The sequence below is a fragment of the Microcaecilia unicolor genome, chromosome 8, assembly GCF_901765095.1.
Source record: "Microcaecilia unicolor chromosome 8, aMicUni1.1, whole genome shotgun sequence".
Taxonomy (NCBI): domain Eukaryota; kingdom Metazoa; phylum Chordata; class Amphibia; order Gymnophiona; family Siphonopidae; genus Microcaecilia; species Microcaecilia unicolor.
In genome coordinates, this window is record NC_044038.1 from 25,087,347 (window position 1) to 25,108,602 (window position 21,256).

Here is a 21,256-nt window from a genome sequence, read left to right on the forward strand (position 1 = left end):
AGCGGCAGCACCACACTGTTCTCTTCTCCCCTCTCCTCTGCGGTGTCCCATCTGCACTCCTGTCTCTGAACCCCGGTCCCTCCCCGGTGTCAGTACAGGCATCCTTGGCGCCTGCAGTGATTCATTCTCACAGCTTGCGCTGGCCCCGCAGGCTTCCATCTGCCACATTCCGCCAGACAGGAAACAGGCAATGATGTTAGCAAGGGCGGGACACAGCATATGGAAGCCTGAGGGGCTGGCACAAGCAGCGAGAATGAATCGCTGCAGGCGCCGAGGATGTGCCTGTACGGTACACCGGGGAGGGTCGGGGTTCAGAGACAGAAGCGCAGATGCTGGGACGCCATGAAGGAGATGTGGGGTAGATTTAAAAAAAAACTGTGTTCTTAAAAAATATCTGGGGAGATATCTGTTGTATGTATGTATGTGTGTGTGTGTGGGGGGGGGGGGGGGCACGTACACATGGAAAGGCCCACCCAGTTTACCCCTGGGCCCATCCAAAACACCGAGTGTGTCTACGCCTCTGCACTGGGTGGTCAGAACCTAGCTCATAAAAGTGAACAACTGACTGGTATATTTTGAGGGGCATAATCAAAAGGGACGCCCAAGTTTTTCTAAGGACATCCTCGCAGGACGTCCCCGTGAAGGGCCGGGGAAACCCATATTATCGAAACAAGATGGATGTCCATCTTTCGTTTCGATAATACGGTCGGGGATGCCCAAATCTGGAAATTTAGGTCGACCTTAGAGATGGTCGTCCTTAGACTTGGTCGTTTCTGATTTTCGAAAATAATGGAAACCGAGGACGCCCATCTCAGAAACAACCAAATCCAAGCCCTTTGGTTGTGGGAGGAGCCAGCATTCGTAGTGCACTGGTCCCCCTCACATGCCAGGACACCAACCGGGCACCCTAGGAGGCACTGTAGTGGACTTCAGAAATTGCTCCCAGGTGCATAACTCCCTTACAGTGTGTGCTGAGCCCCCCAAAACCCACTACCCACAACTGTAAAACACTATCATAGCCCTTATGGGTGAAGGGGGCACCTAGATGTGGGTACAGTGGGTTTTGGAGGGCTCACATTTACCACCACAAGTGTAACAGGTGGGGGGGGGGGGGGGTATGGGCCTGGGTCCGCCTGTCTGAAGGGCACTGCACCCACTAAAACTGCTCCTGGGACCTGCATACTGCTGTGATGGACCTCAGTATGACATTTGAGGCTGACAAAAAATATTTTTAAAGAATTTTTTTGAGGGTGGGAGGGGTTTAGTGACCACTGGGGGAGTAAGGGGAGGTCATCCCCTATTCCCTCCGGTGGTCATCTGGTCAGTTCGGGCACCTTTTCATGACTTGGTCATAACAAAAAAAGGACCAAGTAAAGTCGTCCAAGTGCTCGTCAGGGACGCCCTTCTTTTTTCGATTATGGGTCGAGGACGCCCATGTGTTAGGGACGCCCATGTGTTAGGGACGCCCAAGTCCCACCTTCGCTACGCCTCCAACACGCCCCCATTAACCTTGGTCGTCCCCACGATGGAAAGCAGTTGGGGACGCCAAAAATCGGCTTTCGATTACACCAATTTGGGCAACCCTGGGAGAAGAACGCCCATCTTCCGATTTGTGTCAAAAGACGGGCGTCCTTCTCTTTCGAAAATAAGCCCGTTTGTGTCATAAATAAGGAACCAACAAATGCACATAGATACATATTTTTTTTAACCAGAGGGATACTATTGCCCAGATAATGAAAAACAAAATAATTCAATCTACTAGCACTGGTATACCAATTATTGTGCACTCGAACAGCACATTTCATCCACACAGAATCCAGAAGTGCTGTACAATTATAACACTTCCAACCTATGATTTAATGAACAATCTATGAAAGTGTTATGCCTCAAACTCCTACAGAAGATTGCAGATAGCCTCCTGAACTAAATTCATCTGCATCCCACGGCTAAATTTTGCATTAAATTCCACAGATGAGTAACGTGCAAAAATTGTTTTTGAACAAGTTCATACAGTGGCAGCAACAGTTAAAGGGACTCTCACGGCCTGCTACAGAGGCTCCCAGAGACACTGAACATAACAATAACATTTAAGTTCCGCTATATACCTTTCAGTTCAATGTGGATCACATTAAAGAGACTGGTCATTTCCAGGAAATACATAAACAATTAATATTAAAACAAACTGATTGACCCTTATAAATCAGGTAGGATTCAATACAAAATTTCTTAAATAAGTTTATCAATAGAAATCAAACAAAATAAAACATGGAAAAGAAAATAAGATGATACCTTTTTTATTGGACATAACTTAATACATTTCTTGATTAGCTTTCGAAGGTTGCCCTTCTTCGTCAGATCGGAAATAAGCAAATGTGCTAGCTGACAGTGTATATAAGTGAAAACATTCAAGCATTACTATGACAGTAAAATAGATACCATTGGAGATTCTACATGGAATGTTGCTACTATTGGAGATTCTACATGGAATGTTGCTACTATTGGAGATTCTACATGGAATGTTGCTATTCCAGTAGCAACATTCCATGTAGAAGGCTGCGCAGGCTTCTGTTTCTGTACGTGCAGGACGTCAGACTCACAGAAGCAGAAGCCTGCGCGGCCACATTGCTGATCTACAAGGGCCGACTTCTACATGGAATGTTGCTAGTGGAATAGCAACATTCCATGTAGAATCTATAGAAATCAAACAAAATAAAACATGGAAAAGAAATAAGATGATACCTTTTTTATTGGACATAACTTAATACATTTCTTGATAAGCTTTCGAAGGTTGCCCTTCTTCGTCAGATCGGAAATAAGCAAATGTGCTAGCTGACAGTGTATATAAGTGAAAACATTCAAGCATTACTATGACAGTCTGACAGGGTGGGAGGATGGGGGTGGGTCGGAGGTATGCATGGGGACATCAAAGCATATCATTGATATTCTAACAGGATGGGTGTGGATAGGTGAGGGGAGGGTGATCACCAGAGACATACAGCTTTATGGTTTATAATGGGCTAGGAACCCCAGATCCTTGTTATCACCTATCACCTATCCACACCCACCCTGTTAGAATATCAATGATATGCTTTGATGTCCCCATGCATACTTCCTACCCACCCCCCTCCTCCCACCCTGTCAGACTGTCATAGTAATGCTTGAATGTTTTCACTTATATACACTGTCAGCTAGCACATTTGCTTATTTCCGATCTGACGAAGAAGGGCAACCTTCGAAAGGTTATCAAGAAATGTATTAAGTTATGTCCAATAAAAAAGGTATCATCTTATTTTCTTTTCCATGTTTTATTTTGTTTGATTTCTATTGATAACCTTAAGAGTGGACTAACACGGCTACCACACTCCTCTACTTAAATAAGTTTGTATCTGTTTCCGGAAATGCCTGTAATTAGTCCCAAACTCTCATAGTCTAACAGCTCACAAACCCTCTCTCCCCAAAGGGGATCTCAAAGCCCTAGTGAGCTGCTGGGCTCTCTAAATCCCCAGCCCTGATGAAGGACTAAAAGGTTTAAATATACCACTCCCAACAAAGTCCCCTTCTAGGTCCTGCCCCTCACTCTATGTGGGACCCTAACTCATTCAACGGGTCTGGGAGACAATGGGAGCAGTAGTAATCTTCATTTACTTCTGCACTAGTGACTGCTGCTCCTAGCAGTATCTCATCACACTACTTCTAGAGGTTCAGGTTCACAAATAGTCTTTCAGGTCCCCCGGGGAGGGAGACTGAGAGAAGATCTTTTTTAATCATGTGTGACCATCTATGGGAAATGACAACTAAAGGTACCAGAAACAAACAAACAAACAAACAAACAAAAAAGAGGTTTCAATGAATTCTGTTAGAGAAATCAATTAAAAGTTACAAAAGTTCAAACAAGTAACTTTTGCAAACATGTAATTAAACTCTGGAATTCGTTGCCAGAGAATGTGGTAACGACGGTTAGCTTAGCGGGGTTTAAAAAAAGGTCTGGACGGCTTCCTAAAGGAAAAGTCCATAGACCATTATTAAATTGACTTGGGGAAAATCCACTGCTTATATCTAGAATAAACAGCATAAAATGTATTGAACTTTTTCGTGATCTTGCCAGGTATTTGTGACCTGGATTGGCCACTGTGGGAAACAGGATGCTGGGCTTGATGGACCTTTGGTCTGTCCCAGTGTGGCAATACTTATGTACATATGTGCTTGGGATTCTGAATGGAATCTTGTTATTCTTTAGAATTCTAGAATCTTGCTACTCTTTGGGGTTCTATATGGAATGTTGCTACTATTTGGGTTTCTGCCAGGTATTTGTGACCTGGATTGGCCACTGTGGGAAACAGGATGCTGGGCTTGATAGACCTTTGATCTGTCCTAGTGTGGCAATGCCTATGTACTTATAGACCCATAACATGAAAAACAGGCCATTCCCAACATTTTGGATCCGCTACTTTAGTAACCTGTTGCCAGACACAGTCACATTAATGCCCCACTTCAGATCTGGAGGAAGGGTGCTGCTAGACTATCAGGGATTGGAGGCCTTCTTGGAAGAGAGGCTCTGAGAGAACCTCTGAAGTGGATCATGAGGTAAAAATGAGCCTTTTAATGTTTCTGAGACATGCAAAGAAAAACAACTACACTTACAAAGGTACGGATATTTTTCTTGCAAAAAAAAAAATAGGCATATGGATCTTTTTTTTGCAGCCTCATTCTCCCAATTTTGTCATTAATAAGCTCTTTTGAATCACAGCAACTCATTAACGACAAGTTTAAATAAATGTTTTGCAAATCTGACTTTGCAACGGAGTGCTTCATATGGAAAACAGTAGAAAGGTACTGGAGATCGGAAAAATGCCAAATTTCGGGCATTTTGCACTATTTGTACAGTATATGTGAAATACACTTTTGTGAAGTCATTTTGAACTTTAGTACATGACACCCAAAGACAGAAAACTGTATTTGTTACTTATACCTGAGAAAACAGGCAGGATATGAATACAGAGTCTTGCTTATGTTCAAAAAGCAAACCAATAGTAAAACAATATTCAGTTAAGTGCTGAATATTGGCACTTAACCGGCTAAGTGGAGGAGTGGCCTAGTTGTTAGGGTGGTGGACTTTGGTCCTGGGGAACTGAGTAACTGAGTTCGATTCCCACTTCAGGCACAGGCAGCTCCTTGTGACTCTGGGCAAGTCACTTAACCCTCCATTGCCCCTTGTAAGCCACATTGAGCCTGCCATGAGTGGGAAAGCACAGGGTACAAATGTAACAAAAATAAAATTGATACTATTGGAGATTCTACATGGAATGTTGCTACTATTGGACATTCTACATGGAATGTTGCTACTATTGGACATTCTACATGGAATGTTGCTATTCCACTAGCGACATTCCATGTAGAAGGCTGCGCAGGCTTCTGTTTCTGTGAGTCTGACGTCCTGCACATACGTGCAGGACGTCAGACTCACAGAAGCAGAAGCCTGCGCGGCCACATTGGTGATCTGCAAGGGCCGACTTCAATCTCAAATAGTAGCAACAGGTGGAGGAGTGGCCTAGTGGTTAGGGTGGTGGACTTTGGTCCTGGGGAACTGAGGACCTGAGTTGGATTCCCACTTCAGGCACAGTCAGCTCCTTGTGACTCTGGGCAAGTCACTTAACCCTCCATTGCCCCATGTAAGCCGCATTGAGCCTGCCATGAGTGGGAAAGCGCGGGATACAAATGTAACAAAAATAAAATTGATACTATTGGAGATTCTACATGGAATGTTGCTACTATTGGACATTCTACATGGAATGTTGCTATTCCACTAGCGACATTCCATGTAGAAGGCTGCGCAGGCTTCTGTTTCTGTGAGTCTGACGTCCTGCACATACGTGCAGGACGTCAGACTCACAGAAGCAGAAGCCTGCGCGGCCACATTGGTGATCTGCAAGGGCCGACTTCAATCTCAAATAGTAGCAACAGTGGAGGAGTGGCCTAGTGGTTAGGGTGGTGGACTTTGGTCCTGAGGAACTGAGTTCGATTCCCACTTCAGGCACAGGCAGCTCCTTGTGACTCTGGGCAAGTCACTTAACCCTCCATTGCCCCATGTAAGCCGCATTGAGCCCGCCACGAGTGGGAAAGCGTGGGGTACAAATGTAATAAAATAAAAAAAATAAATAAAAAATAAGTGCTGACTCCGCCCCTGGAATGCCAACAGAATAGCCGGTTTCGGCTTGAGTGCTAACTGGGCATTTTCAAAGGCGCTATCTGACGCCGGACAAGCAATTTAAACAGGAAGGAGCTGTTTCAGGCTGTTTAAATCGCTTTGAATATCGACCCCTCCAGGTTTTTCAGAAGCCATGGTCAATGCTATAGAAGGAGGGGGAAACCACAAGACATGATAAATTAAAAAAAAAAAAAAACAACAACAACATACCATGAAGGGATATTAGAGCAAACGCATACACATTGTAAGAATAATACTACAGCTGAACGTTCTACTTCTCTTCAAAGGTTCTTTTTTATTGCCCTAATCAATCAGCTCAGGGAGAGTGTCCCTTCAGATTCATTGATCATCTTGCTGTTAACAACGTGACATGCACTGCGCTTTCAGCATTAATGAGGTGGCCATTAAACATGCCATTAAAAAAAGGCCTATTCTTTCACCGCTTTACCAGCTTGATTTAGAAGCAGGCTACACTACACGAGGTGAGAGCGCACTCCATCTGCTGACAGATCATGAACCGGTCTTGGGTTTGTATCCATCCAGGAGACTACAAATTAAGCCAGGAACCGCCAACCGGAATCTGCTTAACTTATGCCAACACAGACTTTCTATCTTGTCCCTGAGGGCGGTAATATCAAATTAAGAAAGCTACTTTCTACTTTGCATTACTTGCGGCTACCTACTCTGATGTCATAAAAAGTAATCTCATTAAAAGAGCTGCCCCCCTTCGCTTGGAAATCTTAACAGGCTGAAATAAGCCAGAAGCAGCACCTATACAGCAAGGATGCCTTAAGAGCAAGTTCTCTCTTCCCTAGCCAGAAATGTCGGGGATAAAGTACAGGTAGAAGAAAATTCTGAAGGCTGTACACTTAATATATATAATTGAGTGCTTATGGAGATATAAATGATTTTTATGAGATTATCACAGTATATGGATCTCAAAAGCATAAACTGCAATGCATCGTTACCTGTGTTTGCTTCTGCCGTTCCTGGCGTTGCCTGCGGATTTAAATGTTCTTTGACCATCTTCTGCAGAGAACGCATAAAGACAGAAATCAATCTGTCTATGTAGCTGGGGTTGTTGCTGCACGCCGACTTCAGAATCATTAAAGTACCTGAAGAGACGAGGAAGAAAAGTTCAAACAGTTCACAGGAGAGAGAGACTTGGAAATCAATCTCACGTTCTCTAGCACAGAAGTATACTTGGAGCCACCTAATCAACCATTTGCAAAATCTATTTCTGCCATGCACAACACACATAGACGTTCCTAGTTCAACACATTTGAAGGGTTTTAATTTGAAAAGGAAAGGTTTCCGAGACGTGCTATTTTAAATTCAAGATGTTCCCTTTGAGAAAACGTTTTAGCTACGTGGTTTGGAATGGTTATGCGGGATTCTGGTATATTTTCTACACCCATACACCACCTGCAAATGGCCTCTGAAGCTGTATACCTAAGAAACAATCTCTTCCAGTGCGCTAAAGAAATAATTGTGATGTGAAAGAGACCGTCTTCCTAGGTTTTCACATTATTTCCACATCTACATCTAGGGCTTATGTTACAACTAAGTTGAGACCACAATGGATCAGATTCACTGTTCAATCAGTTATGTAACCAAACACACTGTGAATCAAATGTACACATTAATAAACCATTTCATGTGTATTTGCTGAAATGAGAGAAAAAGCCTCGTACTACTGCGGCTCAACACGGTTACTTAAACCGGAAATATTAACAAAAACTATGAAAATCTGTAAAAAAAAATCTCTGAGCCCACAGTGAAAAAGTAATCATAGGCACAAAAACCTCTCATGAAATCTCTTCAATGATCTCAAAAACCCAAATTTCTTCGGCAATATCATAAATCAAAAAACCACTTATCTGTGCTGTGCTAGCTGCTCCGTTACTGCTCTCTTGTGGAGTGAGGTCCCGACGGACCCGTTTCGCTCGTGCTTCCTCACCGTCTGCCCTGGGACAGCAACCAAAATGCATGCATCAGTGCCAGAAGAAATCTTTCAGCAAAACAAACCTCAGTGTACGAGTGTAAGTTGACTCAATCCTCCTGTACCCCGAGAGCTGCCGTCTTTTGGCGTGCAAAGCCAGCAAGCAGACATAAGAACGTCATGATGCACGGATTCGTTTTTTCTGAATACGTACCTTTAAATTGTTTAAGCGCCATTTTGCTAGTCTGCTTGCTGGCTTTGCGCGCCAAAGGACTGCAGCTGTCGGGGTACAGGAGGATTGAGTCAACTTACACTCGTACACTGAGGTTTGTTTTGCTGAAAGATTTCTTCTGGTACTGATGCATGCGTTTTGGTTGCTGTTCCAGGGTAGACGGTGAGAACTCTTGAGGAAGCACGAGTGAAACGGGTCCGTCGGGACCTCACTCCACAAGAGAGCAGTAACGGAGCAGCTAGCACAACACAGATAAGTGGTTTTTTGATTTATGATATTGCCGAAGAAATTTGGGTTTTTGAGAACATTGAAGAGATTTCATGAGAGGTTTTTGTGCCTATGATTACTTTTTCACTGTGGGCTCAGAGATTTCTTTGACAGATTTTCACAGTCTTTGTTAATATTTCCGGTTTAAGTAACCGTGTTGAGCTGCAGTAGTATGAGGCTTTTCCTCTCATTTCAGCAAATACACATGAAATGGTTTGTTAATGTGTCATTTAGACTACTGCAATCTGCTTCTTGCTGGCCTCCCACTTAGTCACTTCTCCCCTCTCCAGTCGGTTCAAAACTCTGCTGCCCGTCTCATCTTCCGCCAGGGTCGCTTTACTCATACTACCCCTCTCCTCAAGACCCTTCACTGGCTCCCTATCCGTTTTCGCATCCTGTTCAAACTTCTTCTACTAACCTATAAATGTATTCACTCTGCTGCTCCCCAGTATCTCTCCACACTCGTCCTTCCCTACACCCCTTCCCGTGCACTCCGCTCCATGGATAAATCCTTCTTATCTGTTCCCTTCTCCACTACTGCCAACTCCAGACTTGGCGCCTTCTGTCTCGCTGCACCCTACGCCTGGAATAAACTTCCTGAGCCCCTAAGTCTTGCCCCATCCTTGGCCACCTTTAAATCTAGACTGAAAGCCCACCTCTTTAACATTGCTTTTGACTCTTAACCACTTGTAACCACTCGCCTCCACCTACCCTCCTCTCTTCCTTCCCGTCCACATTAATTGATTTGATTTGCTTACTTTATTTATTTTTTGTCTATTAGATTGTAAGCTCTTTGAGCAGGGACTGACTTTCTTCTATGTTTGTGCAGCGCTGCGTATGCCTTGTAGCGCTATAGAAGTGATAAATAGTAATAGTAGTAGTCTCTTGTAACCAGAGCTAATATTGTGATGTCATAATGCCTCAGGCCACCAATAAGAGCCAACCTCATCAGTGATGTCACAATGGCTTGATTGTCCTATACTTGGCTTACTTTTATTACATAGCTCTTTGAGCAGGGACTGTCTTTCTTCTATGTTTGTGCAGCGCTGCGTACGCCTTGTAGCGCTATAGAAATGCTAAATAGTAGTAGTAGTAGTAGTAATTTGATTCACAGTGTGTTTGGTTACACAACTAAGTTGAGGACACACCCTTAGAGGGTCTAGGACTTAGTTTGAAATAGCAATAAACTTGTTCAGATGGGAAAAAAAAAAATCTTCCTACAATCAGAAACCTTGAAGTGCTTTGGACAAATGGAAAAAATAAAGCATCATTCTCAGTTAGCGAGTTCCACAGCATATCCTGACACCTGAAAAGCAGGCAATTCCCAAAGTGAAATTATATCCGTCTGCACAGATCACAGAGGAAGATGGTGAAGGACGTTTGCTATTTAAAGCAGTGAGCATCTCAAACGCCTTTGCAATTTCAGGCTTCTGTTATTGACAGGGCCAATTCAGTGGACTGACTCGCCACACTGTCCATCATTCCAACACTAACCCTCGCTGAAGTTCTCCTTCTGTTCCAACAAGATACTACAGAACGATAAACTACCTCTTCCATAACATATGTAAGACAATTAAATTCTGGCTTACAAGCTTGTGGCAAAGATCGATTTCTAGATGGGTGATATTAGCTGAGCTAACAGTAGCCTTATCGGACCTAATGATAACCAGGCAAGGCCCCCAAGTCTGGACTCCCTTAAGTTCAACTCTCTTCCATCCACCGATGGGGGAGTCAAGAACGAATATTTACTCTTGCTCCACTCCAATTTAACAGTAGCTTTCGAAAGCTGCCTTTGAAAAGATACATAAGCCTTATTTGTAAAGGTGTGTTAGTCACCTCGTAAATGAAAACGTGAGTTCATAGTAAACAGGACGCCCCCCCCCCCAAAAAAAAAAAACAATGCACATGTCACATGTCAATGCACCTTTGTGCCTCTTTACTGGGTTAATGGAAGTCTCATCTGTTTAAGGTATTTTTCTCTGGATTTTAGATAGATGCATGAAGATAAACAGCCAGGCTTATTAACTGAATTTAACATTTATACTGTGCTTCACCACCTGCTCAAAGCGGATTAGAAAACGGAGTAAATTCAATATAGGTCGCTAAAAGTTAAGAGTCAAAAAACTGGGTGCTAATCTAATTACATACAAGCCGACACGCACCAAATATGTTAAAAAATACTAGCGTAAGTTTGCAATTACGCGACAAACTTTAGGCGCGACCACTTACGCCATGTCTATGGCTGGCGTAAATACAGGCTCCTAAATATCAAAACAAAGGGGGAGCACAAAACTTCCACAGTAAAATCAAGGGAAACAAAACCAGGGTGAAAGAGAGACGTACCAAGAGAATCAGTCAAAAATGAAGTCCAAGCTTCTAAAAACTCTTTACTCTCCAACAGTTCACCAGTAATAATAATACAATCTTGACCAGTCAAAGGCATGAGTGATCCTGACCCTACATGGACCATGTTTCGGCATAAAGCCTTCCTCAGGGGTCATACATGAATCAAAATACAGTCAAGAAATGATATGGTGAGCTGCCGGATTTTCTGAAGTCAAAAGACCAAAATGTACCAAAGCAGACTGTGGAGAAACTCCACTACACTAAGGTGACACACAGAGGATGCTGGGCTTAAACAGTTGGGCGCGTAAATGCAACTATTCTATAGAGTCTGCACAAGAATAGTCGGAATGCCACTGACGTGCAAACATCCCTCCCACGTCATGATAGTGCTGTTCCCTCCTCCCCCCTCCCCCCCCCCAGCTCGTCATCCTATCTGATGGGGAGTTTGCTGCCTTCGCGATGTTCTGGCAACCTGCAGGATTAGTTTCCTGGCTCTTCCTCTTCGGCCGGACTGTTGGAGTTGCAGTGGAGGTCCCTGGCTGGAGTGCCCCGACGGTTGAGGCAGCGGAGGATGACCGTTGGTCCGCCATCTTGTTTCCTGCTCTGCTGACTCCGTCGCTGTGGATGCCTGTCTCCAGCTTCACTTGTTCCACCTGGGCCCCGTCGCAGTCCCGAATGGGGATCATCTTGCTGGTCATATCTGTGTCAGCCTGGATTTTCATCTTTTCCCTTGGCCCGCCAGGACTTTCGCCGTTCATTTCTGTCTCCTTTTGCCTCCATTCCTTTTCCCTTCTTTTCCTGTTTTCCCACTCTAATTACTAAAATGTAACTGTAATGTATTTATTTTAATTGGTTCGTTGTAAGCCGCTTTGTGGCTGTAACACTGTGGCAAAAGGCGGGGTATAAATGTACTGAAATAAATAAATAAATAAATTTGGGCTTGTTAACAATTATTGGCATTTATCATCAATTATTTGCCAATTAAGTGCCAGTTAGTTAATTATGTTATGCAATGTAACTAGCCCTATTCTATAACTGTTCGTCCGACATTTAAAAACTCAGCCAGATAAAAACTTCTCAAAACAACTAAGTCTTCAATGTGCGGTGGAAAATCCATTAGAGGATATCTGGTGAAATTCCAAGACTCTGGTCCCACCCTCGCAAAGCCTTTCTCCTAGTCTCCTGAAAATGAAAGGGATTCGTAGCTGGTACCATAACTAAACTTACTGTCAGAATACAGCGAGCACTTCAGCAAATACAGCAGTCCTTTCACTAAGCTGCGGTAAAGCTGCGTTAGCGTCCGTGCGTGTTTTTGGCAATGGCAATGCGTTGAGTGAACCACTGACTGCGTGGCCCATTGAGGTGGTGGTAAGGGCTCCCCTGCTATTTCAGCAGTACCCAGGCAGCACGCAGCGCTGCCTGATTACTGCCGGGTAAGCACCGGCGCTACAAATAGAAAATATTTTTGTAGCGCTGGAAATGGCGCACGCTCCTGCGGTAGTTTCGGAATGGCAAGCAGTAAGCCCGTGATAGGCTGCTTAGTAAAAGGGCCCCTAAATGAAATAAAATACCACATCTCCTGGCAGCTGACCATGTCAAACTTTAAATAAATGTACAACCATTTAAATCAAATTAGGATTTCACTGGGGTTGAGTAATTATTCAAGACTGAATGGGGGAACGCAGATGATGAATGAAGATATGAGGCTAGAAAATAAGAGATAAAAGCTTTGTCGAAAGCTACATTTTAATTGATGCACTATGTAATACATGAAACTTGTTTTACTGTTTTTACATCATGCTTAGTTTAATTATTTACATTCTGCTATATACCAAAGCAGATTACAAAAAAAAAATCATACATAATTAAAAATATATGCATTGATTACAATAATACATTAATAGTCATACATAAATCAACTGGCCCTTATAGTACTCATCCGAGCCCTGGCAACTTGCTCAACGCTGTCATCACTACCCCACTTACCCCATTATTTAGATAAAAAGCTTCCACCACATTTAAGGAGCTAATTCTGCACCCACCTTTCACGCGGAAACGCGTTCTAAAGGATGTAGGGTGCCAAAATGGGGCTCAGTTATAACACCTAAGTGTATCCATGCACAACTGCAAAGGGGGTGCTCCCATGGGAAGGGCATGGGCATTCCATAAAACTGCACGCAGTATTATAGAATACTGCGGATGCGCACCCAAATTACGCGCAAGGATTGACAGCTGGTTACAAGTCCTGGTGTCCAATGCTATTCCATAAAGAGTGCTCATTTACCGACTCCAGACCTTACTGCACAGTAACAGGCTACTGCAGGAACATGTTAAAGTGTATTGCGGTATTTTGCTGTCTGCATGCAGTAACCCGCCCACTACCTATTTTTCCAAATATTTTTAGGAAGAGGCGTGTCACGGGCTGAGGGCAGGTGTTCCTGTGTTATCCAGCTAGCACATTAGATTTTACTCATCAGGAAAATCCACATCATTCCACCTGCTAAGCAAAGTCAGAAATTTTTGGCCATGTCAAATTCCAAATCACAGCCAACCTTCCCCCCCATGGGGTGCTCCCATGGGAAGGGCATGGGCATTCCATAAAACTGCACGCAGTATTATAGAATACTGCGGATGCGCACCCAAATTACGCGCAAGGATTGACAGCTGGTTACAAGTCCTGGTGTCCAATGCTATTCCATAAAGAGTGCTCATTTACCGACTCCAGACCTTACTGCACAGTAACAGGCTACTGCAGGAACATGTTAAAGTGTATTGCGGTATTTTGCTGTCTGCATGCAGTAACCCGCCCACTACCTATTTTTCCAAATATTTTTAGGAAGAGGCGTGTCACGGGCTGAGGGCAGGTGTTCCTGTGTTATCCAGCTAGCACATTAGATTTTACTCATCAGGAAAATCCACATCAGTCCACCTGCTAAGCCAAGTCAGAAATTTTTGGCCATGTCAAATTCCAAATCACAGCCAACCTTCCCCCCCCCTCCCCGTGAAGGAGTCAGCTAACTCCTGCAGTTTTTGGTACTCAATTTCTTTCCCAAGTTTATAGTGCATTGCAAATGTTTTCACAAGTTTGCTTTGCTGATCTACACAACATACGCTACACTTTCTTGATATGTTGACACTGTATATCACACATTATGAACTCCAAGAAGCAGTTCTCTTGGGGGGAGGGGGGAGCAAGTGTTGACATAAGCAATAGCAATAAATCTGAGAGACTGAGAATAGGAGTAAAGATTCATTCTTTCACGGTATGCTCAAAATTAACCCACTGGAGATGTCACACAGCACAAAAAACATTTGAGTAAACTATTTCATTGTGAAGCGTTATGGGTGCATATCTAAGTCATCTTAAATTGTAAATTTCTAATTTATTTTGCAAATGAATAGCTGAAAAATTAAACTCCTACCTGACTGGGTTTAAATAGCCAATAATTTGCTGTACCTGTATAGTACCATGCTATAAATCTTGATCCAAAATCTTAAGGACAAGTGTGTTAATCCATTTTTTACACCTGGAGTGATTGGGCCAGTTCTCCGTGGCCAATTGGGATAGCCCATTCAATCATGTACAAAAATCTGCAAAATTCATTGGCTTTCAGCTTAGTCTACTTGCCCATGGGTAAATATTCATATCTGGATGCACTAGATTCAAAAAGCCGCAAATTGACAAAATTGAGGGTTATCCCACTTGTAAAACCGTCCAGACCAGTGGCATAGCGACAGGTGGGCCTGGGCCCACCCACTTAGGGCTCAGACCCTCCCAACAGTAGCAGACGTTTAGCGGTAGCTGGTGGCGATCCCAGCCTCTGCCAGCTGAAGACTTCCCCCTGATGGTAACGAAAATGTTACTCTCCACGATACCGGCATCCGCACATGCTCAGTTTTCAGCGCATGCCTGCTGCAGACTGCCAAGGTGGAAAGAGACGTTTTCCCGCCAGCTGAGATATATATTTTTTTGTTGTTGTGGATGAGACCACTTGGTGCCCACCCACTTCTTGCCTAGGCCCACCCAAAATCTGTTGTCTGGCTATGCCCCTGGTCCAGACGACCGGTGCCGAGGGCACTGGAGAGCCACTTTTCAATCTACAACTTGCATAACTACAATGGTGGAAAAATAACAGCTGTACATATACACTGGCTCACGCCAGAGTAGAGAAAATGAGCAAACTCACCAAAGAGCTGGGATGGATTTGCATTCGTAGCTTTTTCATAATTAGTGAGGCCTTCATAAATTACTTTCCCAACTGCGGCGTACAGACACTCCAGCTCTTCATACTTGGAAGCTACACTTGAAGTACCTAAAGAAGAGTTTAAAGCCTTTACTGAAGGCAGTCATCTCTCTTTTCAGCCATACAGAAGTAATAAGTTGGCTAACAACGTAAGCATTTGTACCAGAATAACTCAGTCACAGCCCATTAAGAAGTCTGGAACAACACTCTTAAGTTTAACAATTCAATAAGTGCTGGTTGAACTATCACACTGAGAAGGGGAATTTTGACTTACCTCCTTCAGTTCCTGTTCTAAAACCCTTCCCAACAGGCAGGGAATGACCAAAAGTGTTGCAGGTTGAAAACAAAACAAAAAAAAAAACCACAGACTTCACAATGTTTTCCTCAAGATGCTGAGGAGGAACAGCCTAATGGTTAGCGCAGTGGCAGGAGAACCAGGGGACTGGATTTGATCCCCACTGCAGCGCTTTGTGACTCAGGGCAAGTCATTTTAATCTTCCATTGCCCCATGTACAAAATAAGTACTCGTATATAATAATATGTAAACAGCTTTCATTGTAACTACAGAAAGGCAGTATATCAGCAACAAGGAGAAACTTTTTATGGGATTTAAAATTATGCTATTTATTGATGTCTCGAAAGAGATGACGGAGGAAACAATTTTTGCTCCTCAAGCCTGAAGTTTTGCACTTGGGGGGGGGGTTCCTTTTTTCTTAGATACCCCTGCAAGTGCATAATAAGGCTGGGGGGGGGGGGGGGCAAGAAGTATATGTTTACTGAACCCTGCTCATGTATCATCGCTTTTAGCCTCAGTTAAATTGGAGAGGCAACACTAGAAGCTGCACAATGTCTTAGCAGAGAATAATTTCCTTAATTTTCTCCTTTGTTATATTTCTCCCCTAGATTTCCTAAAATCTTGGATCTCCATTTATGGACTTGAGTGTCTTAGAATTTTGAAAGTGTAATGATTTAACTGCTCTTTCTTTTCTTTATTTTCCCGTGTAAAAGATTTCTATTGGAGTGACACTTTCCTAAGCAAGATGTTTCTTGTAAATTTTGATTAAATGAATAAATAATTAAAAAAAAAAAAAAAAAAAAAAAAAGAAAGGCAGTATATCAAATCCCATCCCCTTTCCCATTAGAAAACGTTCAAAGCCTTGTAATCCTCCTAAAATATAATGAGAAATGCCTCAAAAATCACCGATCTTGAAAACGTGAGCCAAAGACTGCAATGGTTGATGGAGACTGATGGAAAAACCAATAAAACAAAAATTAACAAACACAAAATTCCTTCTTCCTCAAAGTCTGGATTTCAGAAATATACCCAATCAGCTCTCTACTGTTAACAAATCAGCTCAGCTCAATTACACCCTCTGCAAAGGCGGCATCAGAAGTTGCCCAAAACCGACGGATAAGGAGGGATTTCCTACAAGCAGTCAGGCTTCCTCAATGGGAAGCCGGGAATCCAGTGAAGATAGGAATAAGTGGGCAAACTGAATGGGCCAATTCATTTTTTTTTCTGCCATCATTTTCAATGCTATGTGTTCAATTTATGGGGTTTTAAAAACGTACGCAATGAATGCCGTGCTGCTACGTTGCATATCAGCTGGAATGGCTGGAGCAGATACATTTTATCTTGATTCTTGCACTATTGCTAACTTTTGGTTTTAGAGGGACAGCTGACTCAAACTGTTGGTGTGGCATTTATTTTCAAGAAACCCACACACCAGTGGCGTAGCTATGTGGGGCCGGGGGGGGGGGCCTAGGCCCCTGTAGATTTGGCCCTAGACCCCCCTGCCGACGACCCTCTCGACCCTCCCCCGCCGCCAACATTTGCTGGCGGGGGACCCCAACCCCCGCCAGCCGAGGTCCTCTTCTTCTCGCAAAAGGCTTCCTTCTGTTTCTGACGTCCTGCACGTGCAGGACATCAGAAACAGAAGGAAGCCTTTTGCGAGAAGAAGAGGACCTCGGCTGGCGGGGGTTGGGGTCTCCCGCCAGCAAAGGCAGGCGATGGGTTGGCGGGGGGGGGGGGGGGGGGGTCGAGAGGGGCGGCGGCGGGAGGGGGCAAAGTTGGAGGTGGTGGCGGCGGCCGTGGGGTCGGCAATGGCCGGGGGGGGGGTGGCAATGGCGGGGGTGGGGTTAAAATGTACCCTCTCACCCGCCGAAGTCTGGCTACGTGCTCGCCACACACTCAGCTCTATTCTTCTTTTATAGATTGTTTCCAAGACAGATATGTGACTGCTGATTCATTTAATTGGGAAGGAAGACCCTACTCTTCAGGTGAACTCCACAGCACTATATGGACTCTGTGCCTTATACAGTCCCTTTACTAAGCAGTGGCAAGCCCTCTACAGTGTGCTGTCCAGTTACTGCCAGGTTAGCGTGGGAGCCCTTACCACCACCTCAGTGAGTAGCAGTAAGTGCTTCTCCCCCACATAGCCACACGGTGAGTGCAATCTGACCGCATGGTCATTTCTTGTTTCGGCCTTTTTACCTGCTAGCGCAGGGCCCCTTTTACCGCGTCTTAGTAAAAGGGCCCCCATATTAGCTCTGAGGCTCTTAACCAACCTTACTCTTTTGTAACAGGCACCACTGTTTTAACTCAAAGACCCCACCCAACAGGTTTTTCTGGGGATTTGGATTCTAGATTTGAACGCCAGTTTTTCCAAATCTAAGCTAAAAGTGAGTTATGCACATTTCCCTGCCCAATTGTACAGTCTAAGTTTTGTTAGTTTCTTGTCTGGCTTTATTAGATTCTAAGCTTGAAGAAGCAGGGTTTGTCCATCATGTAGTGTCTGGTAGCGCTACACAAATAATAATAATCGCATCTACTTATGCTTGGCCTCTCTTTGCCGAGTGTGTCACACAACATGAACTTACAAATTCTGGAACTTCTTTATACATAAATTTGTATGTTTTGTTGGAAATACAATTTTTGTCCATCTAGACATTGCAGGCTTCGAAGCGTGTAATTACTTCTGTCCCACATTACAATAACACAAATAATCATTTGTTTCCAAAAGTCCTTTGTTCTGTCCAAATAAAACCTATTCAGCTAGTGGCAGGCAGCACGTTTGCTGACCACTGCCGGCGTTAAACCCGATAATCAATGCCAGGCCGTATCCAGCAACCAGCATTGAATATGCAGGTTTATTTTGGCTGTTAAAAATTTAACTGGCTATGCCAATATTCAGCGCTAACCGGTTAACTTGTTAGCAGTCAAAGATAGGCCACATAAATAAGCAGGCCTATTTTGATTGTTCAACATAGCCGGTTTGGCATTCAACATACGCACTTAACCGGCTATGTTGTGCAAGATTGCCGGTTAGCAGTTAGCCACTAACCGGGATATTCAGCAGCAGATAACCGGTTATCTCCCCGCTGAATGTTAGGCAGTTAAACACTATTTAACCGGCCAGGAGCCGTTCCTAGCTGGTTAAATTAGTTTTGAATACTGGGGAGTCGGTGTTTCTAAACACCCAGAAAATATTTAGCATTTTTCAGGGTATGAAGTAGGTAAAACCATTTCTTGGTTTATATAAAAACTACAACATACCATCCAGAAAATAGAATTCAACATGCATCTTAATACTTGAGATTAGTTGGATAAAATGGTGTAAATTATTGTTTAAGTTCAATATGGTTTTACATTTGATAAACCGCCTTTTACTAACATCGCAAGGGCTCCTTTTACTAAGGTGCGTTAAATGCTAAGAAGCCCATTTTATTCCTACGATACTTCCTTTGATATTTTGCAGCTCTTCGAGCAATACTGGTCCTGCAGCAGCAGGAGATGACCTCTTATTAACCCATCTTCTGCTGCCAATGAAAGGGAAGGCTTAATCTTTATGCAGAGACCATCCCTCCTGAATATCCATCTCTTCGTTCTCTGTTGAAATGCAGCTTAAATCGCATTGTTAAAAACAAACCATCCAGTTACCTTATGCCAACATTTTTTTAAAATCTAAAATCACACCTAGTCAGTCAGGTTTTCAGGACTGCCACAGTGAATATGCATGAGATAATCTGCATATACTGAAGATCACCTGTATGTAAATTTCTCTCATGCATCTTAATTGTGGAAAACCTGAGGTGTGCCTCCAGAAGAAGGCTGAGAAGAGGATTGAGAAGCACTGCCTTGAGTAAACCAATCCCAAGGCTTTAGGCTTGCAGTTGTTGATTTCAGACATAGTAAACATAGTAGATGACGGCAGAAAAAGACCTGCACGGTCCATCCAGTCTGCCCAAGAAGACAAATCCATATGTGCTACTTTTTTACTTGTACTGTCCTCTTCAGTGCACAGACCGCACAAGTCTGGCCAGCCCTATCCCCGCCTCCCAACCACCAACCCCGCCTCCCAACCACCAGCTCTGGCACAGACCCTATAAGTCTGCCCAGCACTATCCCCGCCTCCCAACTACCAGTCCCGCCTCTCACCACCAGCTCTGGCACAGACCGTATAAGTCTGCCCAGCACTATCCCTGCCTCCCACCACCGGCTCTGGCACAGACCGTACAAGTCTACCACAGAATCCTCCATCTTCTGAATTACTTAATCTTTCTGATGCAAGCACATCTGCACCTGTCATCTCCTCGTGCATTAAGTGAAGCAATCCTCTTTTCATACCCAATTTCACTTTCATGTCAGAGTACAATAGGGATGTTCGACAATTGAAAAATTGCATTTTCAAAGAGGAAAAAGGATACTTGCAAAATATATTAAATTTATAGTAGGCACTTTTTGTGCCAAAGCAATGACTGCCACAGCTTATTAAGTTTTTATGTCGGTGGATAATGATGCATTCCACACGATTACTTCCTTTCACTTCTTATGGGGGGGTTGAAAATGCAAGGAAAAACAGACTACAAAAGGCAGAATACGTAAAATATCAGATTAGCATATTCCACAGAGGAGAGCTTTCTCCTTAATTGTTGCAGCTAGGAAGCAAAATAGGAAAGAGATGGAGGGAGCACATACTGGGTTCTGTCGGGAAGACGCCCATTAAGCGAGACAGCAGCGTGTGGACAGCTCTGAGAACTTTGGTGTTTGTGCACGTCATGCAGGCGGCTATGCCTCGTTGCAAGGGCTTGAAACTGCTGAGGATGGCCGGAGACTGGAGGACGGTCAGCAGGAAACTCAGTACCTCTAGGCCTGTACACAGATTGGCAAAATTGGCCTGGTTGGGCTGTTCCTATAGCACCAAAGGAAAGAAACACACACAAATACAATAAAGCAGTGTAATGCCTGAAGACAGCCTAAGTCCTTGGTCTTCTCTCCCAGTCCTCAAAGAGCATCAACGGACTGAATTTTCAGGATATTCCTTATGAATGAGCATGAGACAGATGTACATGGTTATTACCTCCACTGATGTACATCTCTCCATGCACAGGAGTGAAGACCAAGGGTCTAAATACTGACAGTATTGAATGCAACTAGTGATAACACAAGCCTAGATGTTAAGGTGCTCATTTGCAAAGCACAGACTTACGAAGTTGCATAGGTTACTGTAATTCTATGTGCTTTGAAAATGAGCCTCCACATGTTTTAAAAATTCTTTTTATTCATAAATTCAACATAAGCGGAACAAAGGAGAAATTAGGTCTTACCTGATAATTTTCTTTCCATTAGTCCTTCCCACTATTCCAGAACCTGTGTGATAGCTGTGTCCATCAACCAGCAGATGGAGATAGAGAACTGAAAACTGAGCTGAGACATATCTCTCTTGGCATTCCAAATACAACAACCTTAAACAACTTGTTAACCTCACACTAACCAGATGAGCAAGCGTGTGGATTTCTCTCATATCTCTGAACAACTTGTAGAGAACAAGAGATATGCAGGAAGCACCATGCAAGGTGACAAGTCGTTATTTGACCCAATACTTCACAACCACTAAAGATCTCAGAAGCGGGCCTCTGGAATAATGGGAAGAACTGATAAAAAGAAAATCATCGGGTAAGGCTTAATTTCTCCTTCCATTGTGTAACTTCCCACTATTCAAGAACCTGTGGTATGTTTA

The 21,256-nt window shown here is 43.6% G+C and overlaps 1 protein-coding gene across 1 annotated transcript in view; it reads right to left on the reverse strand.

Moving 5' to 3' along the window:
• TRRAP (transformation/transcription domain associated protein) overlaps positions 1 to 21,256 on the reverse strand; it is a 342,568-nt gene that overhangs the window by 156,030 nt on the left and 165,282 nt on the right. Inside the window, exons 43-45 of the mRNA XM_030212524.1 lie at positions 20,215 to 20,428; positions 15,180 to 15,305; positions 7,174 to 7,320 (exon numbers count right to left, since the gene is read on the reverse strand). Of these exons, the coding sequence (XP_030068384.1) occupies positions 7,174 to 7,320; positions 15,180 to 15,305; positions 20,215 to 20,428 (487 nt within the window). The remainder of the gene's footprint in view (positions 1 to 7,173; positions 7,321 to 15,179; positions 15,306 to 20,214; positions 20,429 to 21,256) is intronic.